General features: G+C 53.3%; 10 protein-coding genes across 10 annotated transcripts; 5 read left to right on the top strand and 5 right to left on the bottom strand.

Annotated features, from left to right (window-relative positions):
- Positions 1 to 345: 345 nt before the first annotated feature.
- Positions 346 to 2,220, top strand: C8A04DRAFT_32726 (Alpha/Beta hydrolase protein; the record flags this gene model as incomplete). Its single annotated transcript, XM_062782196.1, has 5 exons — positions 346 to 597; positions 661 to 892; positions 965 to 1,037; positions 1,091 to 1,263; positions 1,331 to 2,220. The coding sequence occupies 5 exons, from the start codon at positions 346 to 348 to the stop codon at positions 2,218 to 2,220; spliced, it is 1,620 nt and encodes a 539-aa protein (XP_062633133.1).
- A 394-nt stretch (positions 2,221 to 2,614) lies between these two features.
- On the bottom strand, positions 2,615 to 3,484 carry C8A04DRAFT_32725 (uncharacterized protein; the record flags this gene model as incomplete). Its single annotated transcript, XM_062782195.1, has 2 exons — positions 2,615 to 2,742; positions 2,872 to 3,484. The coding sequence occupies 2 exons, from the start codon at positions 3,482 to 3,484 to the stop codon at positions 2,615 to 2,617; spliced, it is 741 nt and encodes a 246-aa protein (XP_062633132.1).
- Positions 3,485 to 5,709: 2,225 nt separating this feature from the next.
- On the top strand, positions 5,710 to 6,312 carry C8A04DRAFT_40456 (uncharacterized protein; the record flags this gene model as incomplete). Its single annotated transcript, XM_062784951.1, has 1 exon — positions 5,710 to 6,312. One exon carries the CDS (start codon positions 5,710 to 5,712, stop codon positions 6,310 to 6,312), a length of 603 nt encoding a protein of 200 aa, XP_062633131.1.
- A 337-nt stretch (positions 6,313 to 6,649) lies between these two features.
- Positions 6,650 to 8,007, bottom strand: C8A04DRAFT_15564 (uncharacterized protein; the record flags this gene model as incomplete). The annotated part of the gene is made up of 2 exons (XM_062778531.1): positions 6,650 to 7,262; positions 7,328 to 8,007. The coding sequence occupies 2 exons, from the start codon at positions 8,005 to 8,007 to the stop codon at positions 6,650 to 6,652; spliced, it is 1,293 nt and encodes a 430-aa protein (XP_062633130.1).
- A 2,934-nt stretch (positions 8,008 to 10,941) lies between these two features.
- On the top strand, positions 10,942 to 11,632 carry C8A04DRAFT_32722 (uncharacterized protein; the record flags this gene model as incomplete). The annotated part of the gene is made up of 3 exons (XM_062782194.1): positions 10,942 to 11,170; positions 11,232 to 11,280; positions 11,353 to 11,632. 3 exons carry the CDS (start codon positions 10,942 to 10,944, stop codon positions 11,630 to 11,632), a joined length of 558 nt encoding a protein of 185 aa, XP_062633129.1.
- A 3,126-nt stretch (positions 11,633 to 14,758) lies between these two features.
- C8A04DRAFT_32721 (uncharacterized protein) lies at positions 14,759 to 15,157 on the bottom strand (the record flags this gene model as incomplete). Its single annotated transcript, XM_062782193.1, has 1 exon — positions 14,759 to 15,157. The coding sequence occupies one exon, from the start codon at positions 15,155 to 15,157 to the stop codon at positions 14,759 to 14,761; it is 399 nt and encodes a 132-aa protein (XP_062633128.1).
- Positions 15,158 to 17,925: 2,768 nt separating this feature from the next.
- On the top strand, positions 17,926 to 21,838 carry C8A04DRAFT_32720 (DNA-directed RNA polymerase II subunit RPB2; the record flags this gene model as incomplete). The annotated part of the gene is made up of 2 exons (XM_062782192.1): positions 17,926 to 21,611; positions 21,676 to 21,838. The coding sequence occupies 2 exons, from the start codon at positions 17,926 to 17,928 to the stop codon at positions 21,836 to 21,838; spliced, it is 3,849 nt and encodes a 1,282-aa protein (XP_062633127.1).
- Positions 21,839 to 22,583: 745 nt separating this feature from the next.
- On the bottom strand, positions 22,584 to 22,963 carry C8A04DRAFT_40453 (uncharacterized protein; the record flags this gene model as incomplete). The annotated part of the gene is made up of 2 exons (XM_062784950.1): positions 22,584 to 22,757; positions 22,868 to 22,963. 2 exons carry the CDS (start codon positions 22,961 to 22,963, stop codon positions 22,584 to 22,586), a joined length of 270 nt encoding a protein of 89 aa, XP_062633126.1.
- Positions 22,964 to 23,449: 486 nt separating this feature from the next.
- Positions 23,450 to 24,130, top strand: C8A04DRAFT_32718 (H+-ATPase G subunit-domain-containing protein; the record flags this gene model as incomplete). Its single annotated transcript, XM_062782191.1, has 6 exons — positions 23,450 to 23,452; positions 23,539 to 23,577; positions 23,649 to 23,682; positions 23,744 to 23,752; positions 23,817 to 23,917; positions 23,975 to 24,130. 6 exons carry the CDS (start codon positions 23,450 to 23,452, stop codon positions 24,128 to 24,130), a joined length of 342 nt encoding a protein of 113 aa, XP_062633125.1.
- Positions 24,131 to 24,379: 249 nt separating this feature from the next.
- Positions 24,380 to 26,279, bottom strand: C8A04DRAFT_32717 (Catenin-beta-like protein; the record flags this gene model as incomplete). Its single annotated transcript, XM_062782190.1, has 3 exons — positions 24,380 to 26,091; positions 26,150 to 26,198; positions 26,253 to 26,279. The coding sequence occupies 3 exons, from the start codon at positions 26,277 to 26,279 to the stop codon at positions 24,380 to 24,382; spliced, it is 1,788 nt and encodes a 595-aa protein (XP_062633124.1).
- Between the last annotated feature and the right edge of the window lie 807 nt (positions 26,280 to 27,086).

Genomic DNA, 27,086 nt, shown 5'->3' with positions numbered 1-27,086 from the left:
TTGGATTGGTTCATTCAGCTCACTTACACGTCTTGAGTCGGATTGAGTCCGACAATGGAGATCATCATTTGTATGTACACTACGCGTTGGCAAAGCTGCAAACATCACGGACATGGCGTTGATGTCGCGTTCTGAGGGCCGAATCCGAGGAGACACGACTGCGGAGATGTCGGATCGTGAGATACATATAGGAGGGGAATTCGTGGTTTTGGGATGATCGACCGTTTTGTTTATACCTGCTTTCCTCACACAGAGACACACTCCTTGATTTTTTACTCTTGTGTCTTTGTCTTAATTCCTTCTTCAGTCCAATACTTCTCAACGCTCGTTCAAAAATCGTTCAGCATGAAACCCTTCACCCTCCTCTTCACCTTCTTAACACCGCTAGTCGCCGCTTCGGCATGCGGTCCCCCGAAATGGAAGGTCGGGCAGACGGTCCATACGACAAGCGGTTCCGTCCACGGACATGCTGCGTCGACAGCGACAGAGGTGTCGGAGTATCTGGGGATTCCGTATGCCCAGCCGCCGGTGAACAAGTTGAGGTTTTTGCCGCCGGTGCGGTATCATGGGAAGGGGAGGATTGATGGTGGGCGGTTTGTACGTACTTTTTTGTTCATTTCCTCATCATGGTTATCAAGCTAATTAACGAAATGTGACCAGGGCCCAGCATGCATCCCCTCCAACATCAGCGCATACGACGCCGACTTCCCACAGTCGCTGATCGATTCCTACGGCATCACCGACATCGGCCGCGCAATCATCAAGACCATGACCAACCCGGGCATTCCCATCAGCGAGGACTGTTTGACGCTGAACGTGTGGACCAAGCCGCAGACGGGCGAGAAGCAGAAACCGGTGCTGGTGTTTGTGCATGGCGGGTCGTTTGTTTCTGGTAGGTCGATATTTATTGGGTTTGGTGCTGGTGTTTGAGGTTGAGAGGGAAACAAGGCTAACGTTGAGGCAGGGAGCTCCGCTGTGCCAGCGTATAACGGGCAGTTCTTTGCTGAGCAGGAGGATGTGGTGTTGGTAACCATCAAGTACGTTTCAAGTCTCTTGTTTCTGGCCCTGAGCTGTCGAGCTAACTGTGCAGCTACCGCATCACCTTCTTTGGCTTCCCCGGCAACCCCCACAGCACGCGCAACCTCGGTCTGCTCGATCAACGCCTGGCGCTCGAATGGGTTCGCGATAACATTGCCCGGTTTGGCGGCGACCCCAAGCGCATCACTCTGTTTGGCGAGTCCGCCGGTGGTGCTTCTGTCGACCGTATGTCCTTTACCCTCTCGAAGTCACACCTGTTGTCGTGCTTTTCTAGTTAACTAACACTACGTAGACCACACCTTCGCCTTCGCCCACGACCCCATCATCGCCGGCGTGATCCCCATGTCCGGCACCGCCTCCGGCATCACCCCCCGCCCTTCCGCCGCCGCCGCCTCCCTCTGGTACAACACCACCTCAGCCCTAGGTTGCGGCGACGCCACCACGCACCCCCCCTCCCTTGTCCTCTCCTGCATGCAAAAAGTCCCCTACCCCTCCATCCTCGCCACCCTCCTCAACACCATCAACGCCCCGATCCCCATGTGCTACTCCCCCACCATCGACGACCTCCACGTCTTCACCAACCCCTCCCAGCACCCCACCGCCAAAATCCCCATGCTCATCGGCACCACCGACAACGAATCCGGCCTGTTCAAAGTCTTCGTCCCTCCTTCCTTCGTCTCCGGCGACGGCAACCCCAACGCGACCTCTACCTCGCCGCAACAAAATACCTTCTGGCACGGCGAAAACCAACGCACTTTCGTCTGTCCCGCCGCGGCGCGCGCCGCTCGCTCGGCCAGCGAAGGAAACCCCACCTGGCGGTACCGCTGGCATGGTGTTTTTCCCAATACCAACCTTGGGAACAAACCCGCTAGCGGGGCGTATCACGATTCGGAAACGGCGGTGTTGTTCGGGAATGTGGACCAAAGCCAGGTGAGGAATACGGAGGTGGAAGAGGCAACGGGACGGTATTTGAGGGGTGCGTGGGCGGCGTTTGCGAGGGATCCGGTGAGGGGGTTGGAGGGGTATCGGGGGCCGAAGGGATGGGGAAATGTGGAGGAGAGGAAGGGGGAGAATGGGTGGCCGAGGTATGTGCCGGGGAAGGAGACGTTGGTTGAGTTGGGATTGGAGGGGGTTGCGGGGAGGAGGTTGGTGAAGGGGAAGTTTTATGATGATAAGTGTTAGGGAGTAGTGGATGAGGTGATGATGGATGGATGAGGGAGGATGAGTGTATGATGGGTGACGCTGCTGATAATTAGAGGGTGGCTTTTTTATGCGTTCAGGTGTTTTAATGCTAGACTAAACCTTTTCGCTTCACTGTGCTCTCGGGGGCACGCTTTAATTACTTGCTGGATGTGGATGATATTGGTCAGAAATGTTTGGCTGAAATCGGGCGCGGGATCTCGGTTAACACCATTCGATTGTTGTATTTTCCATGATAGGGAGAAGTCTTGAGTGTTGAATAACCTTGTAACTCACCAAAGCAATTCCCAATTCAACGCGTAATTCTTGCCCATCCCTTGCTCTACACTCTATCCCGTGCTTGCCGTCAATCCTCCGCTCCCAAGATTCCCACCTTTCAACTCAAAAGAACCTCAGAGTTATCACAGGCGTCCAGGATTTCATCCCAAAAGGCCAGAAACGGGACTACCTCGGGTGCTTCGTGGCTGATAGCCAGCTTCTCGCACACCAGTTTCTCGAATTCGGCTAATTATCACGAGAAGAATTAGTCAGTAAATGTCGATGGAAGACGCATTGAAAGGATGCAAAAGAAGAAGTAGAGGTAGTATGAAGAGATGGAGAAGACGAAGAACAACAAGAAGAAAAGAAACTTACTGGCCTCCGTCGGACCCTTCTCCATCCTCACCTTATCCTTGGTCACCGTAACGCGAGGACTGAACAGGGTTCTGCACCACGGCTTTTTGTCCAAGTCTGAAGTCGGGAGATAAATATTCACCCGAAAAGTAAACTTTCCCGGCTTATCCACCCAAACCTCGTCAAACAAGAAAAGGACCCTCTCCGTCCCGTCATCGGCGCGACTGGCCCGAGTCCAATGCGGCATCTGGCGCACCACACGCGTCGGCTGCATCAGCTGTTTCTGGCGGCCGTCATACCAGATCTCGATGGCGGCGTGGAAAGGGCGGTCGTACACGGCCCGGCTGCCCGGGTCGGCGTCTTCATTGCAGACCCCGTCGAGGGTCACGACGATAGGGCGCATGCGCTGCCGGATGCCGACGACGTCCTGGGGCTCGATCAGGAAGGAAGGGTTGTGCGCCTTCCAGTGGATGTGGGGCTGGGTTTGGTCGAGGGCTTCGAAGTCCTTGACGGTGTGGTTGTTGCGGGGGCCGCTCTTCGCGATGAAGCCCGGCTCGGTGCAGCTCGTGGTGATGCGGAAGCCGGGGTCGCGGTAGATGACGGGTTCGACCCGCAGAGTTTTGGTCGGTGGCATGATTGCGGCTGTTTGGTGGTTGGCTGACTTGGTTCGAGTAGTTGGAGTTGGGAAGTGGCCGTTAGTTTATCGGCCGGGAAGATGGTGGCGGGAGAGAAGTGAAAGGGTAGAAGGAAAGTTTGGGTGCCGGCGCCGGCCTTGCCCTCTCTTTATTAGTTGGGGATTCCGGAACCCCCACCGATTCACCAACGCCCGCCGAGCCGCAATCCCCCGCCGAGCCACGGATCCCCGCCGAGTCGTGAACTCCCGCCGGGGCCGGGGCCGGGTGCGGCCGAGCCCCGTGGCATCGGGCTGAGTTGGGAGAGAATATAGCAGGTACCACAGCAGTATTGAATGGGCTACCGAAGAGTGATCGGATTGGGAAATGGGGTTCACGTTATTGCCATGCCATGCGGGAGTGAGGGGGTTCTACGGGATCTACTGGGACATGATATGATATTTTAGCGAGGGGAACGTGTACAGTGACGGGGTTAACAATATTCAAGATGTTATCAAGAACGAAGGGACGGGGACATGCGACAGATGTTGACACAATTTAGCATGCTAATGGTGCTATTGTCACATAATGGGAGACGGAGTGACGAACACAGATGTTGTTTGTGGTAGAAAGTGTGAAAAGGTAACGTTAACGGGCATTCATATTGCTGGAAATGCCAACTGGTCAGAAGTGAACAAGTTTAATCCATTGTTTTGTGAACGACCTGTAAAAGTAGTGATGAGACCTGAGGACCTAGGCCACTGTTTAAATTAAGGAAAGCCTTTGACAGCGAACACTTCATATCTATAATTCGTCCTTTGTCCCCAAATAGTGGCTTTGTCCTTGGCCTTCGGAACGGTTACGTCCAAGGCGGGTTGGGACCTCCACAGTTTCTTCCCAGTGATCTCCAGAGCTCAGTTGTGACAGGTCAACGGGCAGCTTGCTTCAAGCGGTCGGACCAAAGTACACTGAGTGTTTATTGAGTAACTAGTTTATGTCGCCAAAGACAAATGTGCATCGATCGTAGCAACAAATGGGCGATCCCCCCTGTATATTGTGACCAGTAAATGCTGGGATCTCACTTGTGCAAACAAAGAGGAGACCATATCTCAACCACAAAAGATTTACACGTGGTCCATCTGTCGCCCTGTTATGAACCCGGTCGACACTTACTAACGAATGTTCCCTGCCCTTGCCCATCAGACATTAGCACGATGTATTCGTATCATGTCAGCATTTCAGGCCTGACATGTCGACCGTTCGGCTTCTTCCACACCGCCACGGCCGCCAACTGGGGACTGGATACTGGATACTGGATACTGTTAGCTAAAGTCGGTTGTGTTCTCTTCCGGCCTTCAAGCCTGTTACTCCACAGCTCCAGGGCCAGAAAACTGAGGGGATGTGCAACTCTTTGCTTGGGCGCCACTGAGGCGACAAACTAACCCTAACCCTGTTAGACGGAACTCGTTTGCCCCTGAACTCGAGCCTTCCGGGGTCGTCGAGTTTCGACAACTCGACTGATTGAGTTTTAGGCATCAAATGCTCCCCGATGCCCATTCTCGAATTGGAAATTTAGCCTCCTCAAAGATTCCCGTCCCAAAGACCCGGAAATTGGCTGCATCCGGGGGCGCGGTAACGAATCTAAAATGATTCCATGTCAGCACAGCCCCCGCGTGGTGTGCTCACATTCTAAAAGAGGCGCCTAACTTAGCCCCCAAGCAGCCCGTGCCGCTTACCGGATGTCCGAGTTCCGTGCTGTCAGCTCAGCAAACACGCTGTCGTTGGCTCAGTAATCGCGGGGAATACCCTCGCGCATGCCCTCTATAATTAATGCTGGGATGTTAGTGTCAGCCATACTAGATTGCTGTCGCGCACTAACACTCAGACGCAGTGTACAGCCCGGGGCTGGGTTACCGGAACTCGGAAAGGCGTCAACGCCGAGGGTAGGTAGACGCGGCGGCGTATCGTGAGATGGTGGGATACACGATAGCAATGGGGCATAAGTTTGGTGCCCCTTGGGGTATATAATTTGATGTTGTTCCTGTGTTCATCAGTCTAGTCCATCATCACCATCCTCACATCATCACTAGCATCATCAGCCTCACCATCATCACCGCTTTTAATACTTAGCTTCACTGCTCCAAACTTCCAACCCGCTTCCAAAACCATCATACATAACTCTCTAATAACATCCAACCCACCAAACAACTCTTCCTACCTAATCAATCACCCCCCCACAACCGCCAACATGCTCACCAACATCCTCCTCCTGACCACCGCCGCCCTCCTCCCCCTCACCAGCGCCGTCCCCGTCGCCGGCAACGGCCCCTCCAAAACCCTCCCAGTCCGCGACACGGCCACCTACACGGCCCCACGCATCACCCATAGCGTAGTCGCCGGCCGTTCCGGCCTACACTTCGACCCCGAAAACATCTTCGCCTCGATCGGGGACATCGTCGAGTTCCACTTCCTCCCCGCCAACCACTCCGTCGTGCAAGCATCCTTCGACGCGCCCTGCGTCCCGCAAGCCCCCTCCGACGCCAACCCGACTCCGTTCTCCTCGGGGTTCTTCCCCGTGAGCCCCAAGCTGGATGGCTCGGTGCAGCAGAACCCGGAGGTGTTCCAGATTGAGATTAAGGATGATAAGCCGGTGTGGTTTTACTGTGCGCAGACTAAGGGACGGCATTGCCAGAGTGGGATGGTTGGGTCGGTGAATCAGAAGGTGGATAGTGGCAAGACGCTGGAGGCGTTCCGGAGTAAGGCTGCTGCTGTGCAGGGGGATTCGCAGATTTTGGGCGCTGTGCAGGGCGGCTGGAGGGGCCCCAACCCGAACCCTCTGAGTGGGTTTTAAGGAGGTGCTTGAGGGGAGTGGACGGACGGGGAACGGGGATGGCGAATGGAGGGTGGTGGTGATTGGTTGTTTGTGCAGTGTTAGAGGATTGGATTCTTCTTGATTACTAGCTTTTTTGGACCTTAGACTTTGGTTGCATGGGTTTGGTTTTGATAATTAGTTATTTGTTTATCAGTCGTTGCGAATACATGTATTAAACTCAAGCAACCGCACTTCAATCAATCCGTCTATCAGGTTGTGCTACTAGGCGAATGACAGAAACAGAACAAAAAAGACAGGAAAAAGGCTAACATCCAAAATTACAACACCGGCCCGCACATCACTCGGCCAACATCACTCAGGCAAGCGACAAGACTGCTCCCTTCTTCAGCGCCGCCAGTTCCTCCTTCCCCAGCGGGTCCTTCTCGTTGAACGCCTTGCTCTTCCGCTTCGCACTAGTCCAGGAGGTGATGTCCAAGTGATCACCTCCAATGACTGAGTTCGGCTTCTTGGTCTGCGCCAAAAACGCAGTGACGCCCCCATGCTCCTTCTTGTACGCCTTCAGCCCCTTGACAAACCCAAACGGGTCCGCCTTGTCGGCCGCGTTGGACGTGGGCACGGGCAGATCAACATCCGCGTCAGCGTCCTCGATCAGCTTGTCAAGCCCGTGAATCCCGGTTAGCTCGATATCGTACTTGCGGGCGTAGGCAACGATGTTGTTGTCGAAGTAATCTGGCTGCCATGTCTTCTTGTCTTTGGCGGGGCCAAGGGCTTCTGTCGCAGGGTCTTCGAGGAACCCGTAGCATCGGGCACCATGCGCCACCTCCAAGAAAATGGCCATCACCACGTCGAGGTTCTTGATCTCGGAGTCTTTGGAGAGAAGGTTCTTCCGCTCTAGGAGAGCAAGCATCGACATGAAGAGACGGCCGATGAGTTGGTATGTCGCGTCAATGAGATCAGCGCCATCAACGCTATACAACAGGTTAGCATCAAGCCAGAGGGTGGGAACCTTGGGCATGGGGACCCGGCAACGCACTGAGAAAGATCCCCCGCAAAGTCCGTCTTCAAGAACATCCCCAACGCTTCACAAACCGCCCATTGCTCCTTGTAATTCCCCTCCGCCTCTTCAAAGTCGAGCACCATATTCTGCAGCACCTCTACCACACCGTACCCCTCATGGTCGTTGAACGTGTACATGCCAAAGTTGTCCGGGCTCCGCAGCTGGCAATGCGTCAGCTGCGTGAAGAACTTGCGCTTGCCAGCAAACGTAAACTTCCACGGGTGCTCCATATGCTCAGCAGCCGGCTTATCACACAGACAAGTCTTCCCACCATCACACTTCGCGCGCTTGCTCTTCTTGGTACCATCCCGTTCTACTACCTCTTCCCCATCCTCCTCCTCCTCCTCTCCATTCACAAACGGCGGCCGACACATGCACACAAACTTATACGCCTTCGCCGGGTTGCGGATCGCAAACTTGTAGTCGCCATCGGCGTTGGCCGACCCGGACACAGCTGACCATCGCTTGTTGCGGGGGATTGCGGCGGCCGCGGCGGCCCTTTCCTCGTCGTTGGCGAACTCGTCGCCGCTGTCGTTGTTCGCGTCGCCTGCCGGTCCCGGGGGCTCTGCTGCCGGGGGCTTTGCCGGGGACTCGTTGGATGGACGCGGCTTCTTGGCGCGACTGCCTGCGCTGGAGGCGTTGCGTTTGGGGGGCATCGTTGACCGAGTTTAATGCTGTCTGTATCTTGATGATGGCTCTGGATTCTGAAACCGGTGAAAAGGGATGTGGGGCTTGATGGAATGAATAAGAAGATGGAGTCAGGAGAGGAGGGGGCAGGGTTGGGCTTTATTTTAAATGTGTTCACTTTGCAGCATCACTCTGACCTGAGTGATGGTTTGTCGGGGGGGGACGCGTCGGAAAACACGGGCGCGTCGCGATGACGTAGTTCAATCCGGTTTGGCTTTTTTTGGGGGCAGGTGTATTTGCCCTATTTGTCTTAGTGCGCAAGGGGTCAACTCCCAAACAATATCAGGTGTTTTGCTGCTTGAACTTTTTGCAAACACTCGTGGTAGAAATTTGTTGCCAACCACGAGTGACCGCCCTCTAGTTATTTTGGCGCTGCGGCGTCTGCCACTCGCACCTCGGGTATTGTCAATTCTGCGATTGCTACTCCGATTTTAATGATCTCCAGGTAATTAGCCTCACGATAATATACCCACCCCCGATGGCCAGAAGGGGCAGTTGAGCAGTGCTTGCCAGGGGACGGTCGATGCTGAGCTGGTTCTCAGAGGCCAGCCCTGACGGCAGTCATGGTGCACACAATTGAAGTTTGTTCGGAAACCGAGTGCCTAAACGAGTGGGGCACGTCACGTTGCTAAGAGTCAAGATTTGGACTCATTTTCCTCGGGGCTGTAATTACCCGCTGTATGACTATGACTACCTGGTCAAACTTCGAGCTTGTTCGTCATTTTGTCACTCATTACTCGCTACAAGTGTTCAGAAAACGACGAGATGCCCTGTATTGCCCTGGGCAGCCTCTTGACAATTTACACCGTTCCCAATCAAACCGACTTATCCATCTATGTGTATAGTTAAGTACCCGAGATTTATGTCTGGTCATTTGGTGTCGTATGGAGGTAGAGAACAGTACTTTTGAGAGGACGGGCATAACTCCTTGAGCCACCATACGTGTAAGTAGTAAAAGCCCCCCATGAAATGTTGGATGAACGTACGTAACGCCGATGAACAACTTCATCGCAACCCGGATATATTTCTCTACCTCCTGTCTGTTATTGGTGGTTTGTGAACTGGATGAAAAGTATAGGATCGCAGTGAGCACTTTCGACAGATTCTGTTACCTCCTAAACTACGTCAGGTCGTTTGGCAACAAACCCACAAACCCACTTGCTCTCGTAGGGCGTCCCGCTTTCCCCGCTGTTTTGCTCGTTGCTGTTTTGCTCGTTGGCTAGTCTTGTGGTTCTCATTCGTCTCTGGCGTTACATTCGCAGTCGTCATTTGCATTCTGCTCCCTTTGAGCCTCTAATCGTTAATTCGGCATCCAGTAAATTGTCAACAGTGTGAAGTATCTGATGGTAGACCCGTGCCCATTTCACAATCCCAAGGTGCTTTCACTGTACGAACAGTACCTCTGACAGCATGACGTTGTTACTTCTTCCAGATACGGGTTAATTGCTTTGGGGATTCCCCTTACTCCTCTTACTTACTTGCTGTAAACATGGAATAACTTTCCAGCCGTGATGGGCCTTTGCAACGTCTCTGGGAGTATCGCCCATGACTGTTGTGGTTAAAGTAATGGGGGCAGTGCGTCAAAGTGAAGCAGCACTTGTCGACATATCGGTGAGGATGTTGGGGATGGACTAAGGTACCAGTAACATTTTACAGGCATGAGAATACGGTTTCTTTCCTGACAAAGGCACCTACATCTATTTGTGTGCATTAAAACACGAGTAGTTAGGCGTTTTACGCCCATTGGATGTTGTTTGACGACCAACCAGCATGTTCATCAAGTCAGAGACAATAACGCACGACGTGTGGGACTAGAGGCGCAAAAGTCGGGAGACCGAGTTAAAGTTTGTCGTAAAAGAGACATGGAACAGACCATATAGGCGTATGGTTGCTGAGCCACCACCAACCCACAACGACCATTATTTCTCACACGAGGTACGAAAGAGGTTTGGATGACTCTAGGGCATCGCTGATTGCTGCACTCTCTTGTAATAATTGGCATCTTGGTATAGGGAGGAGGAGAGTCATGAGCTCCCGTCAAATAGGTTTGAGGGTATAAACAATGAGGATTGTTGATATGTGTAATTCAAGACGTGAATGTCTCTCGCAACATCTTCCGCCCCGCCGGTATTTATTGCCATCCCCCCGGATGCCTTCATTCATGAACACCATACACACTGAGACTGTTCACTACTTTCAACACTTGCTATCTGACTGCGTCAACACCGATCCCAGACCCCAAGAACGAAAGAGCCCGTCAACTGGCCTCATTTTGTCGCTTTTCAACCGCTTGATCGACTTGCCAACGACTTCTTTGTCGGAAAGCGTTGTTGAAGGTCGAGGAGTCCAACACTGCCATCATTACCCCCTCGACACCTAGGTTTCCTTCGAGATTTACGACGAGTAAGTACAATAGTTCACACCATTACCCATCCTTTTCTTGGGACAAGACACCGTCCTACGCCCCATCTTGGACCGATCAAAAATCATCCTCACCCACATCTTCTCCTTTAGCTCACACATCGAGTAGCTGTCCAAACAACACACTTCCGGTCACAATGCCGTCAAGCCCCCCGGGATCCGAATCCAGGTGTAAGGCGAACGATGAAGAGTGCGCTCTTTATTCTACTGCGGAAGAAGGTCGCCCCGTGGGAGTATTTGTGTCAAAGTTCTTTACAACTTCACCCAGCTCAAGTTCCGCGTCAGATTCACCTCAGGGCAGGCCCTATTTTGCATCGGACGACACAACAACTACCTATTTCCCCACCGGCGCTGACGGCGGTGTGATATTCGATCGCGAGGAGAACGATATGGAACAGCCGCTTCCGGAACAGCTGGCCCCGCACAGAAAATGGCGTCCTCAAATTTACAAAACTGATTATGTCTCATGATACGAATCCATGATGACAACAGGGGAAGATGGAAATGAGAGTTATCTAGAAGGCAGTCAAATCGACGAAGCGCGCAAAGCATATCACAAAGCCAGCGAGCTTGCGGATGACGCAACAGAGGAATATCGTCGTATGGAACGACTGATTCCCCGCCGTGGCAGGCAACTTTCAGGGCCAAACGCCGCGTACGGTGACGGCAAGGGAAGCCGACAGCGTAATGTCAACTACACAGCGGCTGAGCGTGAGTCACTCATGTGTCTACCCAAGCTGTTCAATATGAAGGCTGACAATTCAACAAACAGAGCGTGAAATGTGCGGCCATGCAAAGAAAGCGTTCCATTATAGGAAGGCGTGAGTTATGCTGCCGCTGATTATATCGTACAAGATTCTCCCAAGTGGTCCAGCCGCTAATTGCTCTTCCAGTGAGTTTAAATTGAGACGTGTGGCCAGCAAAAAATACGGAACTGTTGTCATTAAAAGACATAAACAAACGGGCTTTGACTCTCCCGCAGGTCACTGGAAGCAGGTCGACGGGAAGCGCGAAAATGCCGGGTCGTGGTGGGATGCCGCATATGAGCATCGGGAGATGGCCATTTATTTGGGCTGTCAGGAGGGTGAGATATCACCTGTTCCCTCCTGGGGCTCGTCCGACAGTTCTCCGGAGTCCCCGGAACGCGAACTTCCCGACCAGAGCCTTGGCTAGGACAGTTGCAATGAGTGCCGCGGAATAGGGCCATTTTCGGTTTCGACATCCCCGTTTTGGCCATGTGGTGTGCTCTTTGATACTCTTTAAACATTCTTATTATGTGCCATAGAAATGCCGAGTATGCTGTTGGTTTGTACCAAAGTAGTTGTGTTGTTAACCGTGTACGGCGTTTCGGTAGCTTAGTATCCTCAGCTCATGGAGATAGCTTGGCCGTGCTCGCCGTGCCAATAGCGACCCTCCATGTGACGTTCCGGCTCTGATGCCCTCGACTTCTTTCAACACTTATCCCCGTCCCTCAGCACTACCTCCTTATCCGCTGCCTTCTCCTCCTTCGCCCTTCAGACCGCCCTCAATGCCACCGCCTGTAGCTCGCTGGTCTATAGCTACACGGGCCTCCACCCCGCTCATGAAGTTTGTATCTTGGCAAGTCCCTTCGCGATACGTTTCTTGACGAAGCCTAACGAAAGCCGCGTTGAATCGCTCCTTCGTAACGCCCGCGTGCGAAAATTTCTCATCCAACTTGAAACAAAGAGATGCGATTGACGAAGATATCTAACAATATAAGGACGTTTGTGTTGCCTATTCCAAGGGCGTGGTAACGCCTGCCTGTCCCCCCCTACAACAACCCCACGCTCTATCCGGAGATGTCCAACTCTACGTTTTCGCTCCACACTGGTGAATACTCAAACTTGCGGATCGGCCATGGGCCTGGAGGGATGGACCGCTTCAAGGGTCCTATGTGACAATTTTATGTGCTGGGTGCCATTCTGCCTCCCGGGAGAAAAAGCTAACACCGTAGAGGCACCAAGTCGTGATTGGGATAAAACTCCACTTTTCTATGCCGCCTTTCAATGCACTTGGCTAGTAGATGTATATTTACATTTCCGAAGCTATGTCAGATATCTCCAGAAATACCTCATTACTAGAGACTGCCACTTCGGACTGTGTCCTACGGCCCCCTCGCCTGTATTATATGTGACCCCACTCCATGCATAACCCCAACCCTGGATGACACCCGCTCTAACTAAATCTACGTTCAAAATGCCAATAAATTGAAATCTAATTATTTGTATAAAATCATGTTTTTTTTCTCATGTGACTCTCCTTGCTTCGTACCCTGCCCTGCACCTTAGCCTGAGCTTGTTCGCGTGTGGTGGTGCCGTGTGTGGCTGGCTGGCTGTTAGGTGGGTGATCCATTTAGGAGATTCAAGGGAAAACGCAAATTCGGCGGGCGCACTTCAGGTTTGGGGTAATGTATGGGGTAGCTCATGTGTACAGTAAAAGGGGCTGTAAGACACAGTCCGAAGTGGCGGTCTCAATTACTAACCAACAACAAAGCTAGAATAACTAGCTGTTTTGTTTTCTTTTGTGGTTTTTTCCCCTAGAAAATTGGACTGCTGTTACAGTAATATCTCCCAGAATGTACTTGACCTGTTAGACTTCTGTCGAAGGGGGTCTTAACCGATGATGGTGCCTTACGGGTTTGTCCCACCGAGGCCATGAGTTCTCCGTATACCAAAAGCATGTTAGAATTAGTGGGCATTGGCACAGGGGACCGTAGACTCTCATACAACGTCGACATGTTCCCAGTAAGATTCTTGGCCTAATAAATTACGTAGTCCGGTCTGCTCAAGCCAGACTTTGGTAAGGCTCTGTTCGGCGTCCCTTGCTTACGCCGCGACAGACCACCGAGTAGCTGACGCTAGGTTTTAAACGTTTTAACTTGGCCTTGTTTCTGAAATAAGTCACGGTATACTAGGCGAGAGTGCTCTGAATGTGAGCGTGAGCTGTCGGCTACAATTCCCGTAATCAATTCAGCATACGTGATCCTACTCAACTAGTTGGGCAACCCAGAATAAATCCTAGTCTTTCCCTTAACACAATCCCTCTCGGTGACCTAGTTACCTCCCTGGGCCCTAGAGTCCGGCCAAACAAGCCGACTCAAATCCCCCTCAGCCCAGTATCCACGCGCCCCTTTCAAATACAATGCAGCACGTTCACGTCTGGACCTCTTCATCGCCCGTTTCCGTTCCGGATCCTGATCCCGGAATCTATCCAGCAATGAATGTTTCCTCCCGCACAGAACCACCTTTAGCAGTCTCTCAGTTGAAAATATAGTGCTTGGGAGATCCCACATGACGTAACCCCAGCGCCTGAGGGATGCATGGTCAGGATACCCGGCGACATCCATCGTCCAGCAGTCCTCGTGAGCAACACGCCATATACGGAAGGGGCTAGAACCGTAACCATCTGGACCATTTGTTATCCACCAACCGGAAGACTCGGCAGAGCTCTTCTTGTTTTCTGGGCCGATGTCAAAACGATCCCAAATATACTCCCAATCCTCCCATTCTGCGCGCGTCGACCCGCACTCTTGCATTGTTCTCCCGAGCATCTGCGCTGTGGGCTTGGGTGGACGTCCGGAGATTATCCGCCGTTCTTCATAGGTCTTCACCTGATCTAATTTGCGAAGGAACCCAAGCCCGCCAAACAGCTGATCATGAAGTATATGGTTAGAGAATATTCAATATTGTACTGAACATGGGAGATATTATTCGTGAAACTTACGTAGCTGTCTTTTCTCGCGTTGTATCGTCCTCTCGCCCACCCGCGCGGCAAGTCCGCGCCCTCGCGCCAGTCTACGCCCTCAAACCCCCACTCAACGTCATGGGCAGCTACTTCATCGAAGCCTAGTGGTAAAACCAGAGTTAGTGGGACAGTATTATGGGTCAATTCCGTTGTGGCGTAGAGGTTCTGGAGCGCCAATGAAGTTAGGAATTGGGATTATAAGCTTACCTTCAGATACAACTCTGGTAAAGAAATCATGGATACAAGCCAATTGTTCGTTTACCCAAGGTGCGAAAGGATCAAAAGCGCCGTAGGCCACGCTGGGCCTCAGGTCGACCCACTCAGGTTTAGTAAATTGGTGTCGAAGCAACTCGCATTGTAGTTGAAAACGATACAATGCTCGCTGTATGCGAAATATCTCGTCCTTTGACGCCGGGCCCGCCGATCCTAGCCCTAAACGGCGGTGGGCGATCGGCTTGGTATCTTCGACAAATCTTTTCGTGAAGTAGTCGACGTGGTTGTGCATGAGGCTCAACCTGCCGGCCATGCAAATGTCTACGATTCCTTCGTTAGGAAAGAGCTTCCACCGAACATCTTCAAAGAAGTCGTAGTCGTGATCATGTAAGAATCTCTTGACTCCCTTGGGAGATAACCGAACACATATCCCTGAGCGAGATGCACGAAGATGGCGTAACACAATAGACCGGGCGGAATCTGGCGGCGGATAATACATCCAACAATGCGGTTGGATGCGAACGTGTAGGCAATGTAGAAGGATGAGTGGCTCAGGATTAGAGAACCGAGTGATGACATGTCGTGGAGTTCAGACATGATCTGGACCACGAGTTCCAATGCCAATCCTGTGATCGAGGGTGTGGGCTGTTGCGGGGGCAACTCGTGAGTCTGCCCAACGTCCTCCGAAAGTGCCGAACTGGCAGAGGATATGTTCTCCATGGTGTGTGCGAATGGTGTAAGAGAAGATGAGTGAGCTGAAGGATGCATTGCACCCATGAGAAAGAGAGTGTTCTTGGTATGAGAAAGCGGCGATGGAGAGAGAGGCGGGCGGATTGCTGGTGCGGAAATCAAGGCGAGGTGTTACCGAGGGGGCGTCTCCTGTATTTATAGACCTCACGGCTGCCCGGAAAATAGGCGTTGGAGCAAGGAATAAACGACCCGAAAAGATGATCGAAAGGTTTGTGTATCATAACTTCATAATTAGGTACGAATAGGGTAGTTGTCATATTAAATAGTCTATAAAACGCCATGGAGGCGCGCGCCTGCCTGGGGCGTGTGTCTGGCGCCAGCCGGACCAACCAGCCGTTGCTCCACTAAGCCACGGCAGCACATGCTGCCTTCAATCGGTTAGTACCAATCTTCAGGTACGTAGTGATTGTTCCCACCTATTGGCATATATCCTCCTGCTAGCACACATTACCTGGACAGCTGAGTAGGGTGTAGTGCCGTCGGCTACACTTGCATTTAATTAACAGAGAGACCCGATACTATGGGTTGTTAGTGGTTGACCCTTGTTCAACATCTGCTGTCCGGGACGTGGAAAATCTGAGGTTGATTGAGCAAACTTGCTTCCAACACCACTTGCGAATTCTGATCCACCAACCGGTGGTAAGCAGCCCGATGCTTTGGTCCGTTCTTTCTACCCACCGTGTACCGAGTATAATTAACCTTGTAATAGTGACATAAAACCGCCTATTGACGTCTCCATTTCCCGAATCGGCCCTTGTCGATGGACTCTAAGCTACTGGGTAATGTACGGGGGGCCCGGTCGATACGATAATTAGCAAGCAGACTGGAAAGATGACGGCACAACTTTCTATCTCCGAAATGGTTCCACGAGTGAATTATTAAGGGCCGGCGAACCAGATACTGACAGGATCTAGATCTGTGAAACCTCATCCGGTGTTGGGCGTCCCGGGAAGAAACTACCTATTCTACAAGGCCCATAATTACCTGGTATGATGGCCGAGAGGCCAACACTGTCAAGTTCATTGGGGAGGTGGCCCCCGACGTTTCTCTGCCAGCGCCTGTCTAATTATAGCTAGATTGATAGCAACTTCCACGGAACCTTCCTGATAACTAAGCGAGCCGGGGGGCAAACAAACCCGGTGCAATAGTCCGTAGCACCGCTGTTACGCTGTATAATGATTGCTGATAAAATTACGCGATTCTAGCTTGTCTTCGGCGCCAACACTTGGTCTCGGCTTAGAAAAGTCACTGGATACAGCGTGAACCCAGATAGCCAGTATCTCGACCGAGCCCACTCCAAACATTTGTCACTCAGTGTGACTTTTGGCATGTTGACCCCGGGCTGACCCATATAATGATCTCAGAGGATGGCGGACACTTCACGGGAACTATCAACTAGCAGTCTAGCGCATAAGGCCCTCGTTTCTAGAGAGTCATTATAGTCGTAACCGACGGGGCCTTCCACTCCGAATGCGAGACGGAGGAGCTAGGGATGTGAGTAGGGGGGGGGCGGCGCCTCGGACACGCCTTCGAGAGAACTTGCTACGAACGATTTGGTTGGAGCATTCCATTGCGGGGATGATTTGGGTATCGAAGGGAGAGGGGCAAGCTGGTGGTGTTGCAATGTTTAGGGAGTAAACTCAAGATGAAGCAGCTGAGCTGAGATTGCATGGATGCAGGGAGAAAAGGTGGCGTGGGTGCGCCGGAAGGTTTTCAGTGACATATTAGGAATGCAGGCTATATATTCTGTGTATCTCTGTCGTAATCCACCGTCTCCCTCGAAGCTGTGCTTCTTATATCATGGCCGCCCGAGGCCCAACCGTTTATCCATATGCCTGTTGCCGTTTGTTTTTTGTTCGAACGTTAGTTGAAGTTTTGCGCCTATAAATCCCAACATTCATGCCGGCTTTTAGAGCAAGCAGAAACAAATTTTGGGACACAACGGCGGATTACTATCGAAGCAAACGTGGTCTATCCGCGGTCTCTTGCGGGCTGTTTTACTTATGGTGTGTGAAAATCAGGATGACGGCCCACGGGTGTGTGCTTGTGCTTTTTTAATCTGACGTAAATTTACGGGTGGCCTGAGGCGCCATTGAGTAACAACATCTTTTAATCATCATCACGGCATTAATACGGGCACATGTCACTGTTCTATGTTTTTCGGGAACGTTGGCAGGTGGTCGGGTGGAATATGCTGCAGGAAGGGACAAAGAGGCTGATTGACCCACATTCCGAGTGCACGGTGTGGCGCCGTGTGAGGTCAACTGCGCTAACCAGATACGGACTAGCGTCTCTTCGCCGCGTCTTTCAGCCTCCCGCAGATCCAGAAAATCAATGGGGAGCATTCTGCTTCTGCTCCTGAACCTAAACCACCACCATCGGCGATTTCTCGTCCGCGGCCCGCTTCCAGTCGCTAGCTTGCTCTTTATTAAGAAACGCTCACTATCTAATCATCAAGGATATTGATTTGCGATACAATCGACCCTTGGGCTCGGCGAGTTGATGGGCGCGCTCACGTTTGGTGGCGATTTCTAAGCTCGCGCACCACCCGAACGCGATCGCCTCCCCGAACACCCCATCTGGTTTTGAGAAAAATTCGCAGGCCCATTTCAACTCCGTCAGTTGTTTAAAATCGGCTCCGCTCCTCGTCGTCACTCCCATCGATCGTTCACTTCCCACTATCCCGCATTGCCTTTTCCAGCGCAGATCCGACACTACCTCGATTGCTTCCCTTCAGCATGGCCGATTACTCGAGTCAGGCCGAGTACGGCGCCTACGGGGAAGGATACGAAAATGATAACGATTACGAGAACGGCACCGGCGAAGAGGGTGGGGAGGCTGTCATGCCGGAAGACATCATTACTCCCGAGGACTGCTGGGAAGTCATCTCGTCCTACTTCGACTCAAAGGGTCTCGTTTCGCAGCAGATCGACTCGTTCGATGAGTTTACGTCAACAACCATCCAGTCCCTCGTCGATGAATACGCCGACTTGACTCTCGACCATCCGAACCCAGGGGATGATAGCGGCCGCGATGTTGCCATGCGACGATACGACATTCATTTCGACAACGTGCTTATTTCGAAGCCATCCCTCACCGAAGCCACTGGGGAAACCACCAGCCTTCTCCCGTACGAATGCCGTGACCGTAACCTGACCTACTCTGCACCGATGTACTGCAGAGTGATGAAGCGTGCCCGAGTCGCTATCAACGAGGATGTTGCGCTGAAGGATATGGACGATGAACAGCAGGAGTACATGGCCCGGACTGGCGAGCATCCCAAGACCATTCGTTGGGAAGAGGAGGACACCGGGCCGCATGAAGGCGGGGGCAAGGGCGATGAACAGCAAAAGGGCGACCTGATTTTCCTCGGGAAGCTCCCCGTAATGGTAAAGTCGCAAGTTTGCCATCTGGCCAACGAGGACGAAGAGTCGTTGTTTTTACTCAACGAGTGTCCATACGACCAGGGCGGCTACTTTATTATCAACGGCAGTGAGAAAGTTCTGATCGCCCAGGAGCGCTCGGCGGCCAACATCGTGCAGGTCTTCAAGAAGCCGCCAGGAGGAAGTGTCTCGTACCAGGCCGAAATCCGGTCTGCGTTGGAGAAAGGCTCGCGCCTCATCTCTTCACTGCAGATGAAGCTTCACACTAAAGGCTCGCCGGAGAAGGGAAGACTGCCGAACACCGTCAGCGTTACGCTTCCGTATGTGCGTGAAGATGTTTCGCTCGCGATCGTCTTCCGTGCCCTCGGCATCGTGTCTGATGAGGATATTCTCAACCACATCTGCTACGACCGCACCGATACGCAGATGCTGGAGGCACTCCGGCCATGTATCGAGGAGGCGTTTTGCATCCAGGACCGGGAGATCGCGCTCGACTTCATCGGAAAGCGTGGCAATGGCAATGCCGGTCAAAACCGTGTGAACCGCGTCCGGGCTGCGAAAGACCTGCTTCAGAAGGAAATGCTCCCTCATATCTCGCAGACGGAGGGATGCGAAACTCGGAAAGCATTCTTCTTGGGATACATGGTTCACAAGCTGCTTCAGTGCGCGCTTGGTCGTCGCGACCCCGATGACCGTGATCACTTCGGCAAGAAGAGGCTGGACTTGGCTGGCCCGCTGCTCGCAAAGCTGTTCCGTGGCGTTGTTCGGCGCATGACCCAAGATCTCATGTCTTACATGAAGCGCTGCATCGACACCAACAAGAACTTCTCCCTTGCGCTTGGTATCAAGCACTCGACATTAACGAATGGCTTGAAATACTCGTTGGCGACGGGCAACTGGGGTGACCAGAAGAAGGCCATGAGCTCGACGGCGGGCGTTTCTCAGGTGTTGAACAGATACACATTCGCTTCGACCCTCTCCCACTTGCGGCGTACCAACACGCCCATTGGCCGTGATGGCAAGCTCGCGAAGCCGCGCCAACTTCACAATACACACTGGGGTTTGGTTTGCCCGGCCGAGACGCCAGAAGGCCAAGCTTGTGGTCTCGTCAAGAACCTGTCGCTGATGTGCTACGTGAGCGTGGGGACACCAGCTGACCCTATCGTGGAATTCATGATTGCGCGAGGCATGGAGGTGCTTGAGGAATACGAGCCCCTTCGGTATCCCAACGCGACGAAGGTGTTTGTCAACGGCACGTGGGTTGGTGTCCACCAGGATCCAAAACACCTGGTTACCTTGGTCCAAGGCTTGCGACGGAGGAACGTCATCTCGTTTGAGGTGTCACTTGTGCGCGATATCCGCGACCGCGAGTTCAAGATCTTTTCCGATGCGGGGCGTGTCATGAGACCGCTATTCACCGTGGAGCAAGAAGTAAACGGCGGCGAGAGCGGAGCAGAGATGGGCGCTTTGATCCTCAACAAGGAGCACATTGCGCGGTTGGAAACAGACAAAGACCTCGGCCGGTACCACCCAGACTACTGGGGTTGGAGAGGCTTGTTGAAGTCGGGTGCGATCGAGTACCTTGATGCCGAAGAAGAGGAGACAGTCATGATCTGCATGACTCCCGAAGACCTGGAGCGATTCCGCTTGCGGAAGAAGGGGAGAGAAATGCCCGACAACTCCGGGGTGGGCAACAATCGGATCAAGACGAAGACCAACCCGACAACTCACATGTACACACACTGCGAGATCCACCCCAGTATGCTGCTTGGCATTTGCGCCAGCATCATTCCGTTCCCCGACCACAACCAATCGCCCAGAAACACCTACCAATCTGCCATGGGCAAACAGGCCATGGGCTTCTTCCTCACCAACTACTCCCGTCGGATGGACACGATGGCCAACATCTTGTACTACCCGCAGAAACCCCTGGCCACAACGCGGTCCATGGAGTTCCTCAAGTTCCGAGAGCTGCCGGCCGGGCAGAACGCCATTGTCGCCATTGCGTGCTACTCGGGCTACAACCAAGAAGACTCTGTGATTATGAATCAGAGCAGCATCGACCGCGGTATCTTCCGCAGTCTCTTCTTCCGCTCGTACACCGATTGCGAAAAGCGCGTCGGTATCAACATTGTTGAAAAGTTCGAGAAGCCCAACCGGAGCGACACCTTGCGGCTGAAGCACAGCACGTATGACAAGCTCGACCCAGACGGCATTGTCGCCCCTGGCATCCGTGTTTCAGGGGAGGATATCATCATCGGCAAGACCTGCCCCATCAACCCCGACAACGCCGAGCTCGGACAGCGGTCGAACCAGCATGTGAAGCGGGATGCGTCGACCCCCCTACGCAGCACGGAGAGTGGTATCGTCGATCAGGTCGTTGTAACAACCAACCAGGACGGCATGCGGTACGTCAAGGTCAGGGTGCGCACTACCAAGGTCCCGCAGATTGGTGACAAATTTGCGTCTCGCCACGGTCAGAAGGGTACCATCGGTGTCACCTACCGTCAGGAGGACATGCCTTTCACCTGTGAGGGTATCACCCCCGACATCATCATCAATCCGCACGCCATTCCGTCGCGTATGACGATTGCCCATTTGATCGAGTGTTTGTTGTCCAAGGTTTCCACGCTTAAGGGTATGGAAGGTGACGCGACCCCCTTTACCGACGTCACGGTCGATAGTGTCTCTGATCTTCTTCGTGAGCACGGTTACCAATCTCGCGGTTTCGAGGTCATGTACCACGGCCATACGGGTCGCAAGCTGCGCGCGCAAGTGTTCTTTGGGCCGACCTACTACCAGCGTTTACGGCACATGGTCGACGACAAGATCCACGCGCGTGCCCGTGGCCCGCTGCAAATCATGACTCGACAACCAGTGGAGGGTCGTGCCAGGGATGGTGGTCTGCGGTTCGGTGAAATGGAGCGTGATTGCATGATTGCGCATGGTGCTGCCAGCTTCTTGAAGGAGCGGTTGTTTGAGGTGTCGGATGCGTTCCGCGTGCATATTTGCGAGATCTGCGGATTGATGACACCGATCGCGTAAGTTTGACTTGTTTCCATTTCACAGATACAGAAGTCGGTACTAACGGTGTGCTTTTTACAGAAACTTGACCAAACAGTCGTTTGAGTGCCGCCCCTGCAAGAACAAGACCAAGATCGCCCAGGTACACATGCCGTACGCTGCCAAGCTGCTATTCCAGGAGCTGATGTCCATGAACATCGCTTCCCGCATGTTTACCAACCGCTCTGGGATCTCGGTGCGTTAAGGAACTATCTGGCACACTTCGACTGAGTTGGCGTGGGAAATTTTGGGAACGGGACCAATGATGGGAGTAGCAGGGACCGGGCATGAGAGGTTGGAGATGCAGGGAGGGACACATTTTAACATGCATTTCGACGGTTGTTTTTGGCGTTTCGCTTTCCCCCTTTGGCGTCACTCGCCTTGATGGTGATGAGGAGGGAGGTTCGCCATGGTCGTTGTGGTCTCTACAACGGCATTTTGTTTACGAATTGTACCTGGTACGACGAAAAGTAAGAGGAGGGAACCCCTTCCTACCGTCCATCTTAGGACGTGCTGCTTCTTGGCTCTTGCTGGGTCAACCGCGGGACCACGGATGCGTAAGGCAGTAGTGGTGGGTTTGGTAATGAAACTCGGGATGGAAGTTGACGACGCGGATGAGGCGGCGCGGTGTAATGCCATAACAATTGAGTCTGTTTAATCCAAATGTCAAGGCCCTGAGGCTCGCCACATGCCATTGTCTGTGTGTTTCACCCTTTGAGAGGTTTAAGGTAATATGTACATCATGTGAAACCCGCTGCGATATACATCTTCTCGCTTTGCCGTTTCCGGCATACCTCCTTGGCCTGCTTTGTCTCGTTGTTTGGGTATCTCCCGAGACGGGCATGTGTCGGCAGTCCGCCGAGTTTCTAGACCCAGTGTCTGCCTTTCTCTCTCCCTTTGTCCCGATCGAGTCCTATTCTGGTTCTTGGTCCCCATCATGCTCACCCGTCTTACTTCCCAGCCCCCGAGCCAAGTCCTGGTGCTGCCTCTACAACACTACCATTGCGCACTGTCTGTTCGAGTTTGTACTGCGCCTCGAGCTCGCGTTGCATGTCAAAGTCTGCCTGGCGCTCTCGTTTGACTCGCTGCTGTTCCATGTCGCGGATGACGCCTTGGTGCATGGCCTAGGAGAAAGGGCACAGTAATATTAGTCTCATACAGTTACATGTATCAAGGGCAGCGAGGCGTGGCGGGGGGGTTGGGAGGGAAGAGATAGAAAGGGGGGCATATTAACCTCTTGTTCGTATTTTTGCTGGAAGTGCACAAACACCACGGTGCTGAGCGCAAATAGCGAGCTGCCCAGCAGCGTCATCTTCGAGGCGCGAGACATGGAGGGCGAATTGATCCCGTGTTACTGCATCTGCATTGCGGGTCGGAGAAAGTAGCCCGCCAAACTAGCTACAGCTTCGGGTTCGCAATGCCCCGAGCAAGCAATCCACGGGTCGAATGCCAGAAGTCGAACCTCGGAGGAGCCGCTGGGGCGGACCGAATAGTTCTGCCGCTGCTCACCGCTTAGTCACAGCTCCCGGCAGGCATTGCGGGGCGGGGCCCACCACCAGTGGGGTTACCGACAAGGGGAAGCTGTGCCACCAGCAGCGGTGGGTGTTGGTGGACGACTTCGGCTCCATCCGCCTGGCTTCGGTGCATCGGTGCAGCAGGACTACTTGCATCGAAACGCATTCACGGAACAAGAACAACCAACAGGACAGCTTTCTCGATTGATCTTGCGGACAGAAGCTATAGTTGGCCCGACTTTTACACCGATATCTTAACTTTACGTTTTCCCGGCGCACGCGATCAGTAGATTCGAGACACAATGGTGAGCTTCTCCTGGTCCAGGTCGCATTGCGCCATCTTGAAATGACCTTCGATGGACTTCTAGGACGATCGCTAACGTGTCGATAGTCGGCCCAAAACTCTACGGGTATCCAAACCTTGCTCGATGTACGGAACACAACTCGAAGATTATGCAGGGACGTGATACGAGTCGGGACATTGCTAATGGTACATGGCAGGCCGAGAGGGAGGCATCCAAGATCGTTCAGAAAGGTATGCCGGCTTGCTCTATATCCTGTTTTGATGTTGTCTGCTAATACTTTCTTAACGGCAGCTCGCGAATGTGCGTCCACCTTACAGGCTCGCCGCTTTCCCACTGCCCTTCTGTGCCCGAACTGACCGAACAGACCGCACCAAGCGTGTGAGGGAAGCCCGCGACGAGGCGAAGAAAGAGATTGATGCCTACCGGGCGGACAAAGAGGCCGAGTACAAGGACTTCGAGGCTCAGGTACACACTGGCTATTCCAGAACGCTTTGTGCGATACGCCACTGACAGCCACCACAGCACACACAAGGAAACAAAGCCGCCGAAGACGAGGCCAACAAGGAGGCCGATGGGAAGATTGCGGAGATTCAGGAGGCTGGGAAGGCGAACCAGGACAAGATCATCAAGGACCTGTTGTCGGCGGTGTTTGACGCACACCCCGCGCCGGTGTCATGAGCGATTGATTGGGGTTACGATAACGATGACCTAGGGGGGGATGGGGGATGTGATGAGGGTCTTGGTGAGGTTGGGACCAGCCCGGGCTTTTCGGTGGGCAGAACGGAACCAGCAAAGCGCATTTCTGCGTACGATGCACGGTCACCGCTGGTACGGAGAAGGGGCTAACATATCAATGGTAACTTGTTTGGTATCTGGCTCGGTTGGAATAGACTATTTGACACAAACGTGCTATATTTGTAGCCGATGCTATTGGAGGAACTGGGCTAGTGTTGTGAGCATCTCCTTCGTCTCCTTTCCATCGTTAGAATCGATATTGATCTCCTTGATCTGATCTTGAATGGTCTTGTTCACTGCCGCAAGACCGCCTTGCTCTGTTAACAATTCTTGGATCTTCTTCCTGGCCCCATCGTCCTCTGCGACCAGCCACGCTAGAATCACGTCAATTGTTTGCAAAACAAACAATCCCGCTTCTAGCCGCCCCAGAAATGCTTCATCCTCTAAAAGATCCCAATCTTCTCGATCCAACCCCTTTCGTTTTTGGTCCATGCGGTCATCCTCGCGGCGGACTTCGTCCGCGTAGATCTTGCGGAGCTTGATCAACTCGGCCGTTTTTTGGTAGTCCTTTTCCACGAACTTCGCCAACGTACGGATTCGTTCAGCCGACTCTCCGGGCAAGAGTCGGAGCATGGAGGCAAAGATCCCAACTAGGTGCTCTGTGGACGCCTTATCCGGCCGCTTCATGAAGTAGGTGAAGATCGTCTTGAGACCGCCGGCATCCACAATTTTCTGGCAAACAGCAGCCCCCGCCGGGGCCCCGGCTGCATGGTTCAACAGCCTCAGCGCAGCTGGCTTGCTGAGTTTCCCTTCTTTGAGCATGATCAAGCACAACTCGACGCCCTCGGCCTCGACAAACTTGGCCTTACCCACCGGCTCGTGTACGAGGCTGGTCAGCGCCTCAAAAAGATTCTCCATGTACTCTCTCTCGTCGCCGCCCTTTTCAGGATCCCGTTTCCGGTAAGTTGCCACCAGCTGTAGCAATTGGTCGACCGCGTCCAGTTCCGCAAGCCGGACCCGATTCTTTTCCGATGCTTGCGCCAGAATGGCCAGCACCTCGGCAGCATACTGCTTGTTTTGCGACACCGAGGTCTCTTTCCGCCCGGCCCTCTCCAACAACCACTTCACTAGGGACTCCTCTGCACCAATCTTGTCGGCAACCTCCTTCTTCGAGCACAAGTTCTCAATAACCCCCATAGCATGATACACCCCATCGCGATCGGCCTCTTGTGTTTCGTCGAGTCTCCCAAAATTACTGACCAACAGCCCCACCAAATCAGCCTCCAACAACGCATCCATTAACGCTACCCAGTCCTCCTCTTCGGCCATGACATTCTCATCCGTCAACTCCCCAATGATCTCCACCGCATCCAACGCAATATCCGTGTTCTCATGCGCCAGCAGAGATACCAGACTTCCCACACACCCGAGACGCGCAAAGTTAGGGTACAGTTCCGAATTCTCGGAAAGAATCGATAGCGCCTTAATCGCGGCGTCCAAGTCCGCCTCAGAGTCAATAAACCGAGCTGGCTCCGCCTCATAACGCGCACGCAGCTCAGCATTGCGGGATATTTTCTTCTCAAACGCGAGCGCGGTCTTCTTCAGCCAAGCCAGGTCGATTTCCTCGTCTACGTCGTCGCCCAGGTCCTCCCCCCTTTTGTCCATGTAATCCAACACCCTGCGTTCGGCCGCTGAGATGCCGCCACCAAAGAATCTGCCCTCTTCATCGTCGTTCTCGTCTTCGTCATCGTCGGGAGGGGCAGAGGGCCCGTAATCGTCGTCGTCTTCGTTTAGTGGGGGGGCAGCGGGTCCTGCTTCGGTGTCATCGTCTCCGACTTCTTCGTCGACGTGTGCATGCCGGGACCTGTTGGCGGAGGACGTCTTGGTGGCTTTGTAGACCTCGTCTGGCGGTCATTAGCTTGGGGCGCATTGATAGGTCGGTGGGAGAAAGGAAGGACGTACTTGGGTCGCGGACGGGATCGCCCTTGCGTTTTGTGGGCAGGCCGGATTTCTGGGAGTTGTTAGATACGGGGGAAGGAAATTGGTCGGGTCAGGGCGAACGTACCGCAAAAATTTCGTCTATGCTGGCCATGGTGGGGAGGAGAGGCAGGGCGACGGATAGTGCACCCCAAATTGGATGTTCGCGATCGGATCGCGGTTGTTGCAGGCCTCATTTTAAAGTGGTTTAGTGTTGTAGTGGGGTCGTCACTACAGTCATTTCTTTCCTAGTTGCGCACTGTGACGGCGGCCCGCCTTGCCAAGACTTACACAGTGTCTTTCGACTCATGCCTAACTTCTCCCAAAACAACCTCTCCGAACCTATGAGTCAATACCTCGGGGTCTTTCAACCTGGCAGCCGTTTTTCTGAACAGTTTTAACCTCTTCTTTCCGCTTATACCGGTTTTACATACCCGTATTTCCTTCAATAATGCCGCCTACCCTAATCCTCGTGCGCCATGCCCAGGGCTTACACAATGTTGACAATAAGTGGCCCTCTCGCCTATTAAATTCATGTCTAGTTTCACTAACAACCAACACAAGACTACGATATTCCAGACCCGGTCCTCACAGAATTAGGACAGCAGCAATGCCTCGAATTAAAGGCCAACATCATGCCGAGGATACCTCGAGATTTTGACGTGGGCCTCATCCTCGTGAGCCCCATGATCCGAACTATCCAAACGGCCCTCCTCGCGTTCGGCGATCTTATCGCTCAAGGGGTTCCTATCGTCGCGGATGCCGACTGGCAAGGTATACACTCACTCACTTACCCTAACCCCTTTCCTACCTCACACACCCATACTCACACCCCTACTCACCTTCCCCCCCCCCCCCCCCACCAAAACCCCCCCCCCCCCCCCCCCCCCCCCCCCCCCCCCCCCCCCCCCCCCCCCCCCCC

Source organism: Dichotomopilus funicola (assembly GCF_033296635.1).
Source record: "Dichotomopilus funicola strain CBS 141.50 unplaced genomic scaffold C8A04scaffold_97, whole genome shotgun sequence".
NCBI lineage: Eukaryota > Fungi > Ascomycota > Sordariomycetes > Sordariales > Chaetomiaceae > Dichotomopilus > Dichotomopilus funicola.
The sequence above is the reverse complement of the archived record's forward strand: the minus strand, read 5'-3'. Positions and strand labels throughout refer to the sequence as shown.